At 30.0% G+C, this 13,661-nt stretch overlaps 2 protein-coding genes across 3 annotated transcripts; both read left to right on the plus strand.

Annotated features, from left to right (window-relative positions):
- The first annotated feature begins 1,458 nt into the window (after window positions 1–1,458).
- On the plus strand, window positions 1,459–7,129 carry LOC118440442 (uncharacterized). Its single transcript, XM_035863466.2, has 4 exons — window positions 1,459–1,561; window positions 3,108–3,372; window positions 3,681–4,021; window positions 4,115–7,129. The coding sequence occupies exons 1-4, from the start codon at window positions 1,495–1,497 to the stop codon at window positions 4,708–4,710; spliced, it is 1,269 nt and encodes a 422-aa protein (XP_035719359.1). The 5' UTR covers window positions 1,459–1,494; the 3' UTR covers window positions 4,711–7,129.
- Window positions 7,130–11,043: 3,914 nt separating this feature from the next.
- Window positions 11,044–13,661, plus strand: LOC118440441 (uncharacterized). 2 transcript variants are annotated; one of them, XM_035863464.2, is made up of 5 exons: window positions 11,044–11,214; window positions 11,485–11,676; window positions 11,977–12,342; window positions 12,851–12,962; window positions 13,121–13,661. In XM_035863464.2, exons 1-5 carry the CDS (start codon window positions 11,058–11,060, stop codon window positions 13,215–13,217), a joined length of 924 nt encoding a protein of 307 aa, XP_035719357.1. In that variant the 5' UTR covers window positions 11,044–11,057; the 3' UTR covers window positions 13,218–13,661. The 2 variants fall into 2 exon arrangements, with proteins under 2 accessions (XP_035719357.1, XP_035719358.1); XM_035863465.2 differs by having other exon boundaries at window positions 11,977–12,312.

The raw sequence follows: 13,661 nt of genomic DNA on the forward strand, positions 1-13,661 counted from the left end.
AAAAAGAATTATTTTGTATTGTTACAAAAATTTATTTCTTTTAAATTTCAGTCAAACAATATAATATTTTTATATAACATATAAAATTATATATAAATATTCTTATAGGTACAATATTTCTTTTTTTTTCTGCAATAATTATTATCATTAATGTATTCCTTAAATATTGAAAAGAAAAAAAAAAAAAAAAAAAGAAAGAAAACATTATCGAAATTTCACGTACATATACCTTCATTGCGATTTTATATTATCACATATAAAAATATTAATCACCGTGTCGATAACTATTTATATATATAAACTTTATATACGTAGATATATTACATATATATATATATATATATATATATATATATATATATATATATCCGGATGAATCATTTAGAAGTCTAGACGATAAAACGAAAGTACTGATTACTTTTTTAATAAGATTTAAGTTTTATTCACAATGATCACGATAAAAAAAAAAAAAGAAAAAAATTTACAATGTTTTAAATCTGCCTTGATTTACTTTATTACCTTTGTATAGGCAAATAATCAAGTACTATGTATATCAGCCAATATATATTTATTGAATTAAATGTATGCTTCGTTGAAATATTTCTCAATCGTTTAAAGTAAATCAAAGATATTCATACATACGTTTAATCTTAAGTGAATTCAACTGATATAAATATGTACACATAATACACACGTAGTACACGTGCATATTTGTAATAATTAAAATTTCGTAATGTTCATAAATGAATGCATATATATATATATATATATATATATATATATATATATATAGTACATATATTTCAATCAATCCTTGTGTAACTCTTTGATTCATTTCCATATATATATATATAGTACATATATTTCAATCAATCCTTGTGTAATTCTTTGATTCATTTCTAATCTATTTCACAGCAATGACAGCATCCACGTAATAGAAATAATTCTCTCTCTCTCTCTCTCTCTCTCTTCCTTTCTCTTTCTCTATCAACTATTTTCTCGTACTATTATACATGTATGTTTATATCCGAACGTGTTTTTATCGATTCTATCGACGAAACCGTAGAATTATTGCACAAGTCTCGTATACTTTGACAGCCTAGTCACAAGCAATCTTCTGGGATTCCTCAAGGCCATTAACGTCACACACATCGTATTCAAACGACGTTCCGTATCCATCTCGTTAAGGAATAATAAGAAAAATGAAATACCTTTATTCCTTATTAAGGGAAAAATAAATAAACGGTTATTTTATACGGAAGACTATCTTAACTTATGAAATTATGCGGTTGTTAATATGAATTCGATGAAAATCGATATGTCCGTTCGATGACCACGAACGTTTATGATGAATAAAAAGAAAGAAATAAGAAATAAAGAAAAAGATATTACGCGGACAGATACGACTAGAATTTTAATGTGATTTTTAAGGTCACGCATATACATTGAAAAAGGGTAGAGCACAGTCACCGAGAACTCAGAACGTTTTTAGACATGGCTACGTGCGTTAAGTGCCTATTCCTCATTTTTTCTTCTATCTTCTTCGTGTTCGTGAGAACAGGTAAGAAATGACATCTCCGACGATCATTCGAAAAATCTTCTTTTATTATCGATTACGACGAATTTTGTTCTTTTCCAATGTAAATCGAAAAAAAAAAAAACAAAGAAAATGTGCTTTTCTACGACAGTGAGTTTCTTCGAGAAATAGTGAAAATCATTGTAACTTACGATTTAACGTCATATAGAAAATTGTTTTTCACGTGAAACGTCGGATATAACGTTAATAGTGAAATGTGAATGTCGTGTTTGAAATGAAATTTGTGCTATATCTTTAAAAAAATTTATTTATTTATTTTCGAGAGAAATCCAGTGGCTCGTAAAAATTATTCAAGCTGGTGACATAAGTGTTATTTAAATGACTATAAAAAAAAAAAAAAAATTCAATATGCAATTGAGACGATTTTAAAAGTCGTACGAATCAATGCAGTGTATATTGAAAAGTGAACGTCATATGAAGTAATAGTATCGATTATATCGTAATGCATACAGAAAAAGTATATATATATATATATATACTTTATTATATATATATATATATACACATAACTTGAATTTTTTTTACATATTTCCGTATATTTTCTTAATCACAGTATAATTATATATACTTCCATTATGAAAATATAAAATTATTATTTACAAAAATAATAAAAAAGATAATGACCTGAATTTGATGTGGCCTAAATAAATTGATGATGACGAATTGAAAGTCCTTGAAATCTAAGATACCTGACGGTAGATGCAAATCTTCTCTCTTTCTCCTTTTTCTTTTTACCTTAATAAATAAATTTTAAATATGACAATTAATTAAAATATTAATATATTATAAAACCTGAAATATTAAAATAAACAAAACAAACAAGCTAATCAATAAGAGCTTCGTTCTGTATTTATCTAAAATTTCTTTATTTAATTAAAATCTTTATTTACACTTTATAATGAAATAATTTAATTTAATTATATTCTTTTCCTAATACATTAGTACCTTTAACAATAGTCAATATTTTTAAATACTATAAGAAACATATAAAAAAAAAAAAAAAAAAAAAAGAAATAAAAAATATTTCAATTCATTTGAAACGTCATTTAAAATGTACATAGACATATATACGCGCACGGATATAAAATCCAAATCCAATAGAAAACTCGCTGAGCTTTCTGTACGTGCTGTACTTAGTTTTCTTCTCGTTAACTCGAAATAAACGAACAGAGAAAGAGAAAAAGAAAGAGAAAAAGAAAGAGAAAGAGAGAAAGAGAGAGAGAGAGAGAGAAATAAAGAGAAAAAGTGAACAAACCAAAGAGACTAAATTTTTCAACGTGTTCGACGTGAGATGAAAAAAGAAGTGGAAAGTTATAAAAGGTTTAGTACATTCGTTTTCTTTCGAACAATTTCCCCTTTTTTTGCGTGTCACGAAGGAAATGTGTTTTCTTCTTCTTCTTCTTCTTCTTCTCTTTGTTTCGCTTCTTCTTTTGTTCTGTCTTTTTCTCTCTCTTTCTCTATCTCTTCTTCTTCTTTCTTTCTTTTTCTCTTTTTTCATTCATACCCGCAGACGATCGCGTGCATTTCAACGATGAACACGAGAAACGATGGAACACACCACCGGAACTGACACCGGAGCAGGTTACCAGGAAAAAGCCGGAGACGATAAATGGAAGAGCAGAGGCACGATTTCTTCCATTCAGTGCAAGCTTCAGCCTAAACGGTGCCCAGGACAATAGAGAGGCTTTGCAATTGGGAGCAGCCCTCGGGGGTATCAGTGTATCTCAGAGTTCTAGCTTCTCTAAAGCTGAAGCCAATTCCTTTGGGAATGCTGGGTACGCGTTTCCACGAACTAACAGAAATAAGAGAGAAATATACTTTTATACTTGTATAGAACAATTTATATCTTACAATAATCATTTATCATGATTAAAAATGATTTTTATAATATATCGAATTGAATCGAAGAGATTGCGTTACGTTTCGATTGCAACGTTTTTTTATTATTTTAAATTTATGAAATCGTAAAACGATGATATGAATATCATATGTTCAGGATGAATGGTTAATTGAAAATTGAAAAGAAAAAAAAATTGTGGTTAATTGTTTCTTTTTTTTCTTTTTTCTTTTTTTTTTTTTTTAGATCTTCGCTATCCGCTAGTCAATCCTCGTCATTTGCCGCAGGATTGACAGGAATTTCTGCCTCTAACGCTAATTCATTCAATGTAAATCATCCTGTTTTCGGTGGGCAATCAAATGCCAATAGCAATTCATTCAGTATTGGCCAAGCGAGTACTTCCTCGCAAGCAAACGCACAAAACGGTCAGGCAAGTTCTGGTTCGCAGGCATCGATCGGTTCCGTGCATTCTTCAGCATCATCCAGTAGCAATGTGCATGTTCTCTCTGATGGTCTGATAATAGGACAACCACAGGGACCAAGAAAACCGGTCTGGACCAACATCGGACCTAATCATGATTTCCCCGGTGTGATATTAATATTTTCATCATTTACTAAATGCATAAACCTGTTGAACATAATATTAATCGTATTCATTAACTAATATTATTTATCAACAGGCCATCCTATCTCTAATAGACCTACAGTAACCATTAAAGACCCACCAATTACCATTGAACAGAGACGACCGATAACGTTAACATTAGGTAATTACAATCAACGCTGGCAAAATAATAGACCACAGCTTCAAGTGAACGAGTGGCATCCTAACGGAGAAGTCAACTTTCAAGGACATCAGTGGAGGCCACATTCGAAGCACGAGTACGCTCAAGGATATCCGTCAATTCCTAACTCTTGGTTGCAGGGTCAAGGACAGTCAAGTGGAGGTTTACACATCACTGTACCCTCAGCTGATTCCAGTGCCTCATCGAACTCCGGAGTTTATACTCAAGGACTACAAGCTACTTCGGTCCATCGGAATCCCTATGGACGAAACGAAGGTGGCTTTGTTAATGTCAATTCCATGAGACAAAACGGCCCATCTGTTGACATTGTCAAATTTCCAGGACAGACTAATGTTCAAAGTATACCGCGAGAATTTGTCAGGAGCAAACAAACGTTCGACGGCAAACGTCAAATAGAAAGAAAGGATTTCGTTGAAAGTATCGTGTCAGACATCACGGATACAGTATCGGATTTATTAGATATTTCGTAATTTCACTCCTCTTGATCTATTGACTATGTTTTAATTATAGCTCATCCATTTGACTCCCGATCGTAGGTATTCGATCAATGATTAACGATCCGCCGATTACTTCCTTCTTAACGTTATCCTTACTCCAGGACTCATTCCGAGAAATTGATCCACGTTGAGAGATACAGAGAATCAATAATTGATTTTCTCATAAATCTCTCTACAGGGATTATTTATCGTGACGTCGCTTTCCATCGCATGAAACGTTCTTTAATTAAAAATATGACGATATCTGTCGAAAACGATTTTGATTCTGCGAATCAAAGAACGTATTTTTACGGACAAGAAAAGAAAAGAATTTTCATAAATCAACGATTAACAATGCGCCGACTATACAAAAACATCTATTTATTTTCTCATTCACATCACTGCCAGATGCGTCAGTTCCGGCGTTTAAATGGGTGAAGGTCAAAGTGCACGATCAATGAGATTCATAAAACATAAATTTTTAGCTCCATCTTTTAAATATGATATATCGATAATAAAAGATTATCTACGAATGATAATATCATTCACGCTATTATGAACTGACGGTAACAACGATTTCTTCTTTAACATCTGTTGGTACATTTATCGAGATATGATAAAACGAAATAGAGATTATATTGCATAAGAAAAAAAATAAATAAATAAATAAAATAAAATATCATATATAAAGAAATCTACTTTATCTATGCAAAAATTTGTGTTCGATTCTCATTTAAGTCAATACTCGTTAATGCAATCTATTTATTTAATCTACTTTTAAGAAAAATGAAAAAAAATATTGAAAATAATCTCCTAGTGAACCGTTAGATGATACAATAGCAACAATAGTATTAGTAGTAGTAGTAGTAGTAGTAATATTAAAAAAAAGATAATAATAATAATAATAATAATAATAACAAAAAATCCAAAGGGACAAGGTAAGTCTGCAATTATGTTACAAGGAGAAGTACAGTCGGGCTTATTATTTGTATTATTAGACGATCTATAATTATTATTGGAACGTTACAGACATTATACGTGTAAGACTTGTACGTGCAACAAATGATCGAAGATCAGGCGAGCGAGAAATAATGAAAGAGAGAGAGAAAGAAGGAGAGAAAGAGAGAAAGAGAGAAAGAGAAAAAGAGAAAGAGAGAGAGAGAGAGAAGGGGAGGGAGAGACTAAAAACTGATTGCATGAAACGTGATCACTACACTCACGGTAATCAGTATCCATGAATTTTTCTCTCGATTAATTTGCAATGTTTTAGTAGGGGAAGAGCTAGTGACTAATTGAAAGCCAGCTTGGATTCTGAAAATCCCCGATCAATTATGACGCACTATGGAATTAATCTTCCGGATGCTCTATAATAACATAGAGAGAAAGAGAAAGAGAGAGAGAGAGAGAGAGAAACAGAGAGAAAGAGAGAAGAAGAGTGTGTGTGTGTGTGTTCTCTTTTAGAAAATATCGAAAATTCATATATCAGTTAATTTCTAATAAATATGTTTCTTAAATCCAAATAAATTAAATCATAAACGGAGAAAATAAATATACAGATTGTACATTAAATTTTAATTAATTTGAATAAAAAGACGAAAGAAAAAAAATTATTGCAAGGAAAAAAGAGAAAAAAGAAAAAAGAAAAAAGATAGGAGGAAGAGGAGGATAAGCCTCTTTCACGATCACGTTCGAAGGTTTGAATTATTGACTCGATGACTTTTATAGCTATCATACGCGTAGCCATTAAATAAGCACGTTAATGATCTCGACCGACGTGCTACCCGTTCGACGGATAGTATATCTCATGTTCATAGACGATATAGTTCCTCTTGTTGCTTCCACGATGAAACGAATCGATGATTGGTAGATAATGAGAAGAAACGTCGTTTATGAAAACGCATATATGGACTAGAGAATGCAAAATGATTGTGACTAATGAGCTCTCGAGAAAAAAAAGTTGAGGAAAAAATTTTTTTTTAATTTAAAAAAAAAAAGAGAGAAAAAAAAACGAAGAAAAATAAGAAGAAAAAAAAACGGAAAGGAAAAGAAAAAGAAAAAAAGGAAAAAATCAACGATTGGTTATCCATCCATTCGCCCTTCCTCATATATACATCATTCGACGAGGACGATCCTTCGGAGGATTATTATCCTTTCATCTGACCTGAGCCGCCAATGGTCAAGGATAAGCAGGATTAACGTCCCTGTTCTTCGTAGTAAGAAAAAGATAGATGGATAGATAAATAGATAGATAGAGAGAGAGAGAGAGGGAGAAAAGGAAGAAAAGACGAGGTTACAATCGTTATTGTCATCGGCATTGCTTTTAAATCTCAAAAGGAAATCTTTTCAAAAGGAACTAGCCAATGATATCAGAGTTTTATTCCAAGTAAGAATATTGCGCAAATGATTTCGAAGAAATGTAATTCAGTTCTACGTAGAAATGATTTTAGGATCGCGCTGCAAATTTAATGCCTCGTATAAATTGATAATTAAATTGATTGTTTTCTCTACAAAAAAAAAAAATAAAAAAATAAAAAAATTAAAAAAAAAAAAAAGAAAAAGCATAGAAATTTTATATATTTGTACACATAAATAAATATATATATTCTTGTACCTCTATTCTAATAAAATGAACTTCATATAGATTAAATAAATCAAATCGATATAAATGTAAAATGTATGTGTGTATATAAATGCGTATGTATAATACCTATAAAAAAAAAAAAAAAAAAAAAAAAGGGGGCGAAAAAAATACGTATGTGTAAGTACGCGTAATACGTACATCTTAAAAATAAGTAGTAAATAAGTGGTAAATAAGTAGTAAGGATTTAAATTTTACGAAGATCTTTAATGAAGCCACGAGATAAGTATGTATTAATAGGGCCTATGATTTTCTTGGGAAACGATCCAATTAACTTGAATTTACACGGGAAAAAAAAAAAAAAAGAAAAAAAAAGAAAAAAAAAGAAAAAAAAAAAGAAAAAAAAAGAAAGAAAGAAAAAGAACTCGAAAGACGAAAGGAAGATGTTAAAAGCGAAAGGAAAAGATGAAATCTATCTATCTTTGCAAGTTTGCATATATTATCTCGAAGTATGATAACTTTAGAGATATGCTCTACAAAGTTTAATCTAAATATAGCTCACATCGTTAAGATAATCATCGGTGAAAGAACAGATACGTGCAGTAGAGTAGAATTAAAAAAAAGAAAAAGATAAAAGAAAAAGTACATATAATCGTCGATCCTTTCGCCATCCGTCTCACAAGAGAGATCGCGAAAATGCAAGGCGTGCTGCTGGCTATGAAACGCATTTAACTGCATCCATACGCAAGTCTTATTTGCGTGTAGACTTGGTCTCCTTGCTCTTGAAAACAAGGGGACGTACTGTTCTTCGATCTACAGGACGATTCATAAAACTTTTATCGAAATGTTGATTAATTGAGACACAAAATTAATGATATATAGTTCATGATAATATAAATAAAGATTAGTAAATAATTTATACGATTATCTAATCCATTAGTTTATTTTTATTTATAATTAAAGATTATTATTTAAGAAAAATAATCTTTCAAGGATTACATCAAATATTATGAAAGATATTATCTGATATCATCTGAAAGATAGTGAAAGTATTATTGTAATATAAAGATAAGAAGAAAAAAAATGATACCAATAATATGGATTACGTAAGGATGCCACCTTTCTTTCTTACATCCTTTCTTCGATTCTACCTTTCACTGTGAAGAAATTATCGTGTGTCGTTATTATTCGTATTTCATTTTTTCTTTTGTCCTTTTTCCCCTATAATTGATACTTTTATTCTATACGTTAGTTCTTTGTTACAACGCGAAATAATAATTTACAAATAAAACAGATAATTTTTCTTTAAATATAAATAAAATTTGTATGTTATAAGATATTAATACGTCTATAAAAAAAAAAAAAAATATGCAATTTTTAATAAAGGATCCGTTAAAAAGAAAGAAAAAGAAAAAATAAAAAGAAAAAAAGAAATAAACAAATAAAAAACTTTCCAAATGAAATTTCAATTTATACAAAAGATTAAATAATACCTTAAGTGTCTCAAATCGATGGGATATAAAAGAAAAATTTCTTTATATTTTTATTCACTCCGTAAATCATCTTGATAATGCACGGTTCTCATCTCAACGCACTTTACAACTTTAAATCTCATTGTAACGAAATTCATGCGAACGAATTGCAAATTCGTTTCGTGGTTAATGCCTTGTAAGACTCGTTTAAAATAAACGGAAGGAAGGAGAGAGAGAGAGAGAGAGAGAGAAGCCAGCAGGAGTCGTCGTTTAACCGTTGTAAGGTCAAGGCCGAGATGAGAGGTCGATGTTCAATGCGGCATAGATGCACCATCGAGCCATCTAAGAGTATATGCAATGTTCTTCTTTAAAAGATTGAAGTAAATGAGCAACCGTGTAAATAAAAAGTAATTACTTATCTTAATTAAATTAATACAATGTCTTCGAATTGTATTTGGAAAAAAATGTGAGAAATTAACATTGAGCAATAATAAGATATCAATATGAAGAATCAAATGTATATATAGGCATATATGTAAATGTAAATGGGTGTGAACTTTTAAACATATCACGTAGCATGATCAATTCTCTTTGTTTTTCTTTTTTTTTTCTTTTCTTTTCTTTTTCTCTTTTTTTTTACCTTATCATATTTCTACATATTCAAGTTGATTGCAAAAGTTATAAGTAATTTTTTTATAATCATCTTGTACGGGTAAAGTGATAAAAAGGAAGAAGAAGAAAAAAGAAGAGAAAAGGAAAATGGAAAGAAATTTTTTTCTTTTCATCCATGGACGATGATTTAAAAGTCTCAAGAGCGCAATTAAGGGACGTCTTGAGTACTTCGCACAAGAGATGACGTCTCTTCAGTGACGAAGAAAAATAAGATGCTGATGATAACAATGAAACTCGTTATCGAATAACGGCGAAAGATGATGCTGGAACATCGGACGTAAATACTTTTGTGCGCGCAAGCTAAGAACACCTATCGTTATTTAATCTTAATGCATGTTCCCGGAAGTCATTTAACTTATTTTCGATGCACCAACGTAAATTATTTATCGCTTCGATGGCGCAGAATCGATCTGTTCATTTTTCTTTTCCTTTTTTTTTTCTTCTTCTTCTTCTTCTTCTTCTTCTTCTTCTTCTCTTTCTTTTTTCCTTTTTCTTACCTTTTTTCTCTTGAAGAAAACGATTAACGCTTCATTGTTGTTTTCAATAATAAATATCATAATTTAAGAAAATCACGTATGATAATTACGTAAATCCATATATAATTTTTAATGACTTATTTAAAAATGTTTATATTTAATATTGACAGACAGAAAATAACTTATTATATCAATTATAATATATAATTGTTATATAAATTATGGAAACAAATTCGATATTATTAATTTGAATTAAGGTTAAATATATTCGAACAATTTGAAATTATTTATTTAAATATTACAGATGCAATATCAATTTTTATTACGTATTAAAACAACATGATATGGTCGTATTTTCAATTTTTTTTTTTATAAAAGTTTTCACGACAAATAATCGATCTATATATGGATGAATTTATATATAGACACGTATTCATGCGAAGACGTGTAATTGCGATTTCGTCCTTTGTTCGTGATATCCTCGCGGTGATATTAAAAAAAAAATTGTTTATTTTACGCCTTTGATTCTGATAACCAAGAAATTATGAATGTTTTGGTCGGAAATAAATAATCTATCGGGTGTTATAATACGAAAAAAAAAATGGATCATGATATTTCCTTCATTTTTGTTCAAAATGAAAATAATACGATGTTATTATTAAAAATTCTCCATTTTTTTTCTTTTTTTTTATTTTTTTCTTCTTTTTTTATGAAAATTCTTTTACGTTATATCACGGTAAATAATCAATTTATATGCACATGTATTTGATCATCCAATAGATATAAATAATCCATTTATATACATATGGATTTGAGATGCCTATATACATATAAAGATGTATAATAAAAATTTTATCCTTTTCTCGAAACATCTTCAAAGTGGATAAAAAAAAGAATAATTTCATACATTTGAATTTAATAAGCAAAAAACTATATACGTTCTGATCAAAAATTCGTAATTTGGTGATCATAAAATGACAAAAATAGATCATAAAATTCTCATGGAAAATCTGAAACGTAGAATGTAAAAAATGCGAATAGTCGAATGGAAAGATAACGGAGTACGATGGAGTGGTGGACTTCTCGTAACTCACGTATTGAATTATATAATACCTTGTGTAGATCTTTCTCGTGTAAGGATCGATGCCTATAAAAGCGGCAACATCAAAAGATCGCGTTGCAGTACATCTTCGGATTTCTGATAATCCTACGATGGCTACTCTTATCTGGAACGTTCTTGGCTTTCTCTTATTGGCTACTACTACAATCATTTCTGGATTACCTGCGCTTGATGATTCGAGTGAGTTTTATCTTTAGATTTTAAATAAAAAGAAATTTTTTTTTCTTTTTTTTTTTTTTTTTTTTTTTGTTTAATTTCACAAGACAACTTCATACTCATGTAACATTTTTATTCATTCTTATTAAAAGAAGACGACGTTATATGACATTCACAATAATTTCTTCACAATAAATTTTTTGTTCTTTCTGCGTCATATAGATTAATTGTCAATTGTCTTGATAATATAAAAAAAAAAAAAATGTATACAATTAATGACTTGTTTTTCCGTAGAAATAACCGCCGATAATGATGAAGAAAATTCAACTTTGTCATTGGATCTTGTACCTCCTATGATAAAAGATGACGAGGATAACAATATTACATTGTTTATTATAAATCTTTACGCTGTACGAAATCATTCGGGCGAAGCATCGGAAGAAGTGCTCGATAATAGTCTCATAGAAAAAATGCCTGATATAATAGGTGAGTTATTTTGTTTTTCTTTTCTTTTTGGTGGAAAGATTCAACACAAAATATATTCAACATAAGATATATATATATATATATATATATATATATATAATATATATATCTAAGTAAAATAATATATTATATGATTTCCAATATTTCTCGATATTACATTTAAAGTCATATCTAATTAATTAGAAAAATTATCCGTGGGAAAAGATAAATTCGCAAATGATATTCATTAATCACATTGATTATTAATCTTGATGAATATTTATACAGTCATGAATGATAAAAAGGGATGATATTTTATAGGTCCCTTAGCAACGATATTCCTACTCGTAGAGGAGGGAGATGATGAGAAACCTGTCGATCTCGACGAGATGGCAAAGTACATTGAGAAACATGGATTCAAAATGGATAAAATCGATGAGAGTGGTGAAACGAGTGTTCTCAGAACAGAAATAGCGAACAAAGAGATAGATAACATAAAGAATATTTTGGAATCAACGGCAGACAATTCATCAACGGAAAAATCCTCAAAATCTAAGAAATACAGAACGAGAAGGATGGCCTGCCATAAGTGTCACGGAGGTGGAGGTGGAGGTGGCAGGGGTGGCGGTGGAGGTTACGGTGGAGGTGGAGGTGGAGGTAGTTATCAATATTACGATCCATACGGAGGTAACTTTACTGATATAATAATTGCCTATGATAGAGCACGCTAGTTTTCAAACACATACACACAAGTAAGTAGAAATTAGCGGCACGGCAAGACACAAAGCTTATTAGTAGACGTTTCTAGAATGTATATAATAATGACTTGAAAAAGGTATTGGTAAAATAAGTATCCAATGCGAATATAAGAAAATGGAATTTCCTTAATAACGTGATTTTATGAATTTTTCATAAATATTACGTTTCAAGTACATTAAAATAGAAACAATCCGAGTGCAATTAATTATATTATTAATTAATCGAATATAACGTAGCTATTTATTCTAGCCGGATAATTTTTATAATAATTATAAATAATTACAAGTACGATTCGAACGAATCGATCTAACTTGAGGAAATATGATGATCACGAAAAAAAAAAAAACAAAAAAGAAAAAAACATCCTAGTCAATAATAGACTAAATAGTCCTTCATATTTTGTCTTATATAATTAATTATTATTCTTTTTCTCCAGGACAAACGATTGGTGTTATACCGGTATATGTAGTACCTGTCGCGGTTCAACAACAACCACAGAGACCTCAGTATCATCCTCCACCTCAGCCGGTGTGCGATCCATGTCAAGGGTATGTGTCCTTTATTTTTTTTTATTTTATTGTATTTATTTGTTTTTCTATTTTTTTTTTTTTTTTTTTTTTTTTTTTTTTGACAAAATTTCAATCGATTTATTATTAGCCATTGGACGGCACAATACTAATAACATATTATTTTTCTATTTATTTAGACGCGGTGGTGGTGGTGGTGGTGGTGGCGGAGGTGGCGGTGGTGGTGGCGGTGCATGGGCACATGCGAGTGCTCAAGCCAGTGCTGGAAATTGGTGATTAATTTTTTGAATAATCCGCTCGCTAAAATGAATCTTCAAGGAAATTAGATATTTTCTTTCGTAAAATATTATTGACGAAAGAAAAGAAAGAAGACGAAGAAGAAGAAAAAAAGAATTATTAAATTAACCTCGAAAAACTGCCTAACATTAATCACAATTTGTTAATTAGGTTATTTCTTATGGTAGAGAGAAAGAAAAAAATAGCGTAACCTGTTAATTATCCGCTATATAATGTAAGTGTAATTAAAATTAAGTAGATAATGACAAGTTGACTAGACTTGATCGCATGGTTCAAAGAAAATATAAATGCAACGCGGTATTTGCACCTATATAAATCATGTGATTGGAAATTGGCTTTTCGGGTAAATTATAAAAAAGTGTAATTGTTGTATTATTGACGTATAACGAAGTGAAAATGAATTTTGATTTTATTTATTTACAA

The sequence above is a fragment of the Vespa mandarinia genome, chromosome 7 (assembly GCF_050613455.1).
Source record: "Vespa mandarinia isolate Hongniang chromosome 7, ASM5061345v1, whole genome shotgun sequence".
Taxonomy (NCBI): domain Eukaryota; kingdom Metazoa; phylum Arthropoda; class Insecta; order Hymenoptera; family Vespidae; genus Vespa; species Vespa mandarinia.

What these genes read in the sequence shown, in the direction of transcription:
- LOC118440441 (XM_035863464.2), top strand. Translation starts at nt 11,058, where the DNA reads ATGCCTATAAAAGCGGCAACATCAAAAGATCGCGTTGCAGTACATCTT. An exon ending in ACCTGCGCTTGATGATTCGA is followed by an intron (nt 11,215 to 11,484) that starts GTGAGTTTTATC and finishes GTTTTTCCGTAG; the next exon opens with AAATAACCGCCGATAATGAT. An exon ending in ATATTACGATCCATACGGAG is followed by an intron (nt 12,343 to 12,850) that starts GTAACTTTACTG and finishes CTTTTTCTCCAG; the next exon opens with GACAAACGATTGGTGTTATA.
- LOC118440442 (XM_035863466.2), top strand. Translation starts at nt 1,495, where the DNA reads ATGGCTACGTGCGTTAAGTGCCTATTCCTCATTTTTTCTTCTATCTTC. An exon ending in AATTCCTTTGGGAATGCTGG is followed by an intron (nt 3,373 to 3,680) that starts GTACGCGTTTCC and finishes TTTTTTTTTTAG; the next exon opens with ATCTTCGCTATCCGCTAGTC. An exon ending in ACCTAATCATGATTTCCCCG is followed by an intron (nt 4,022 to 4,114) that starts GTGTGATATTAA and finishes ATTTATCAACAG; the next exon opens with GCCATCCTATCTCTAATAGA.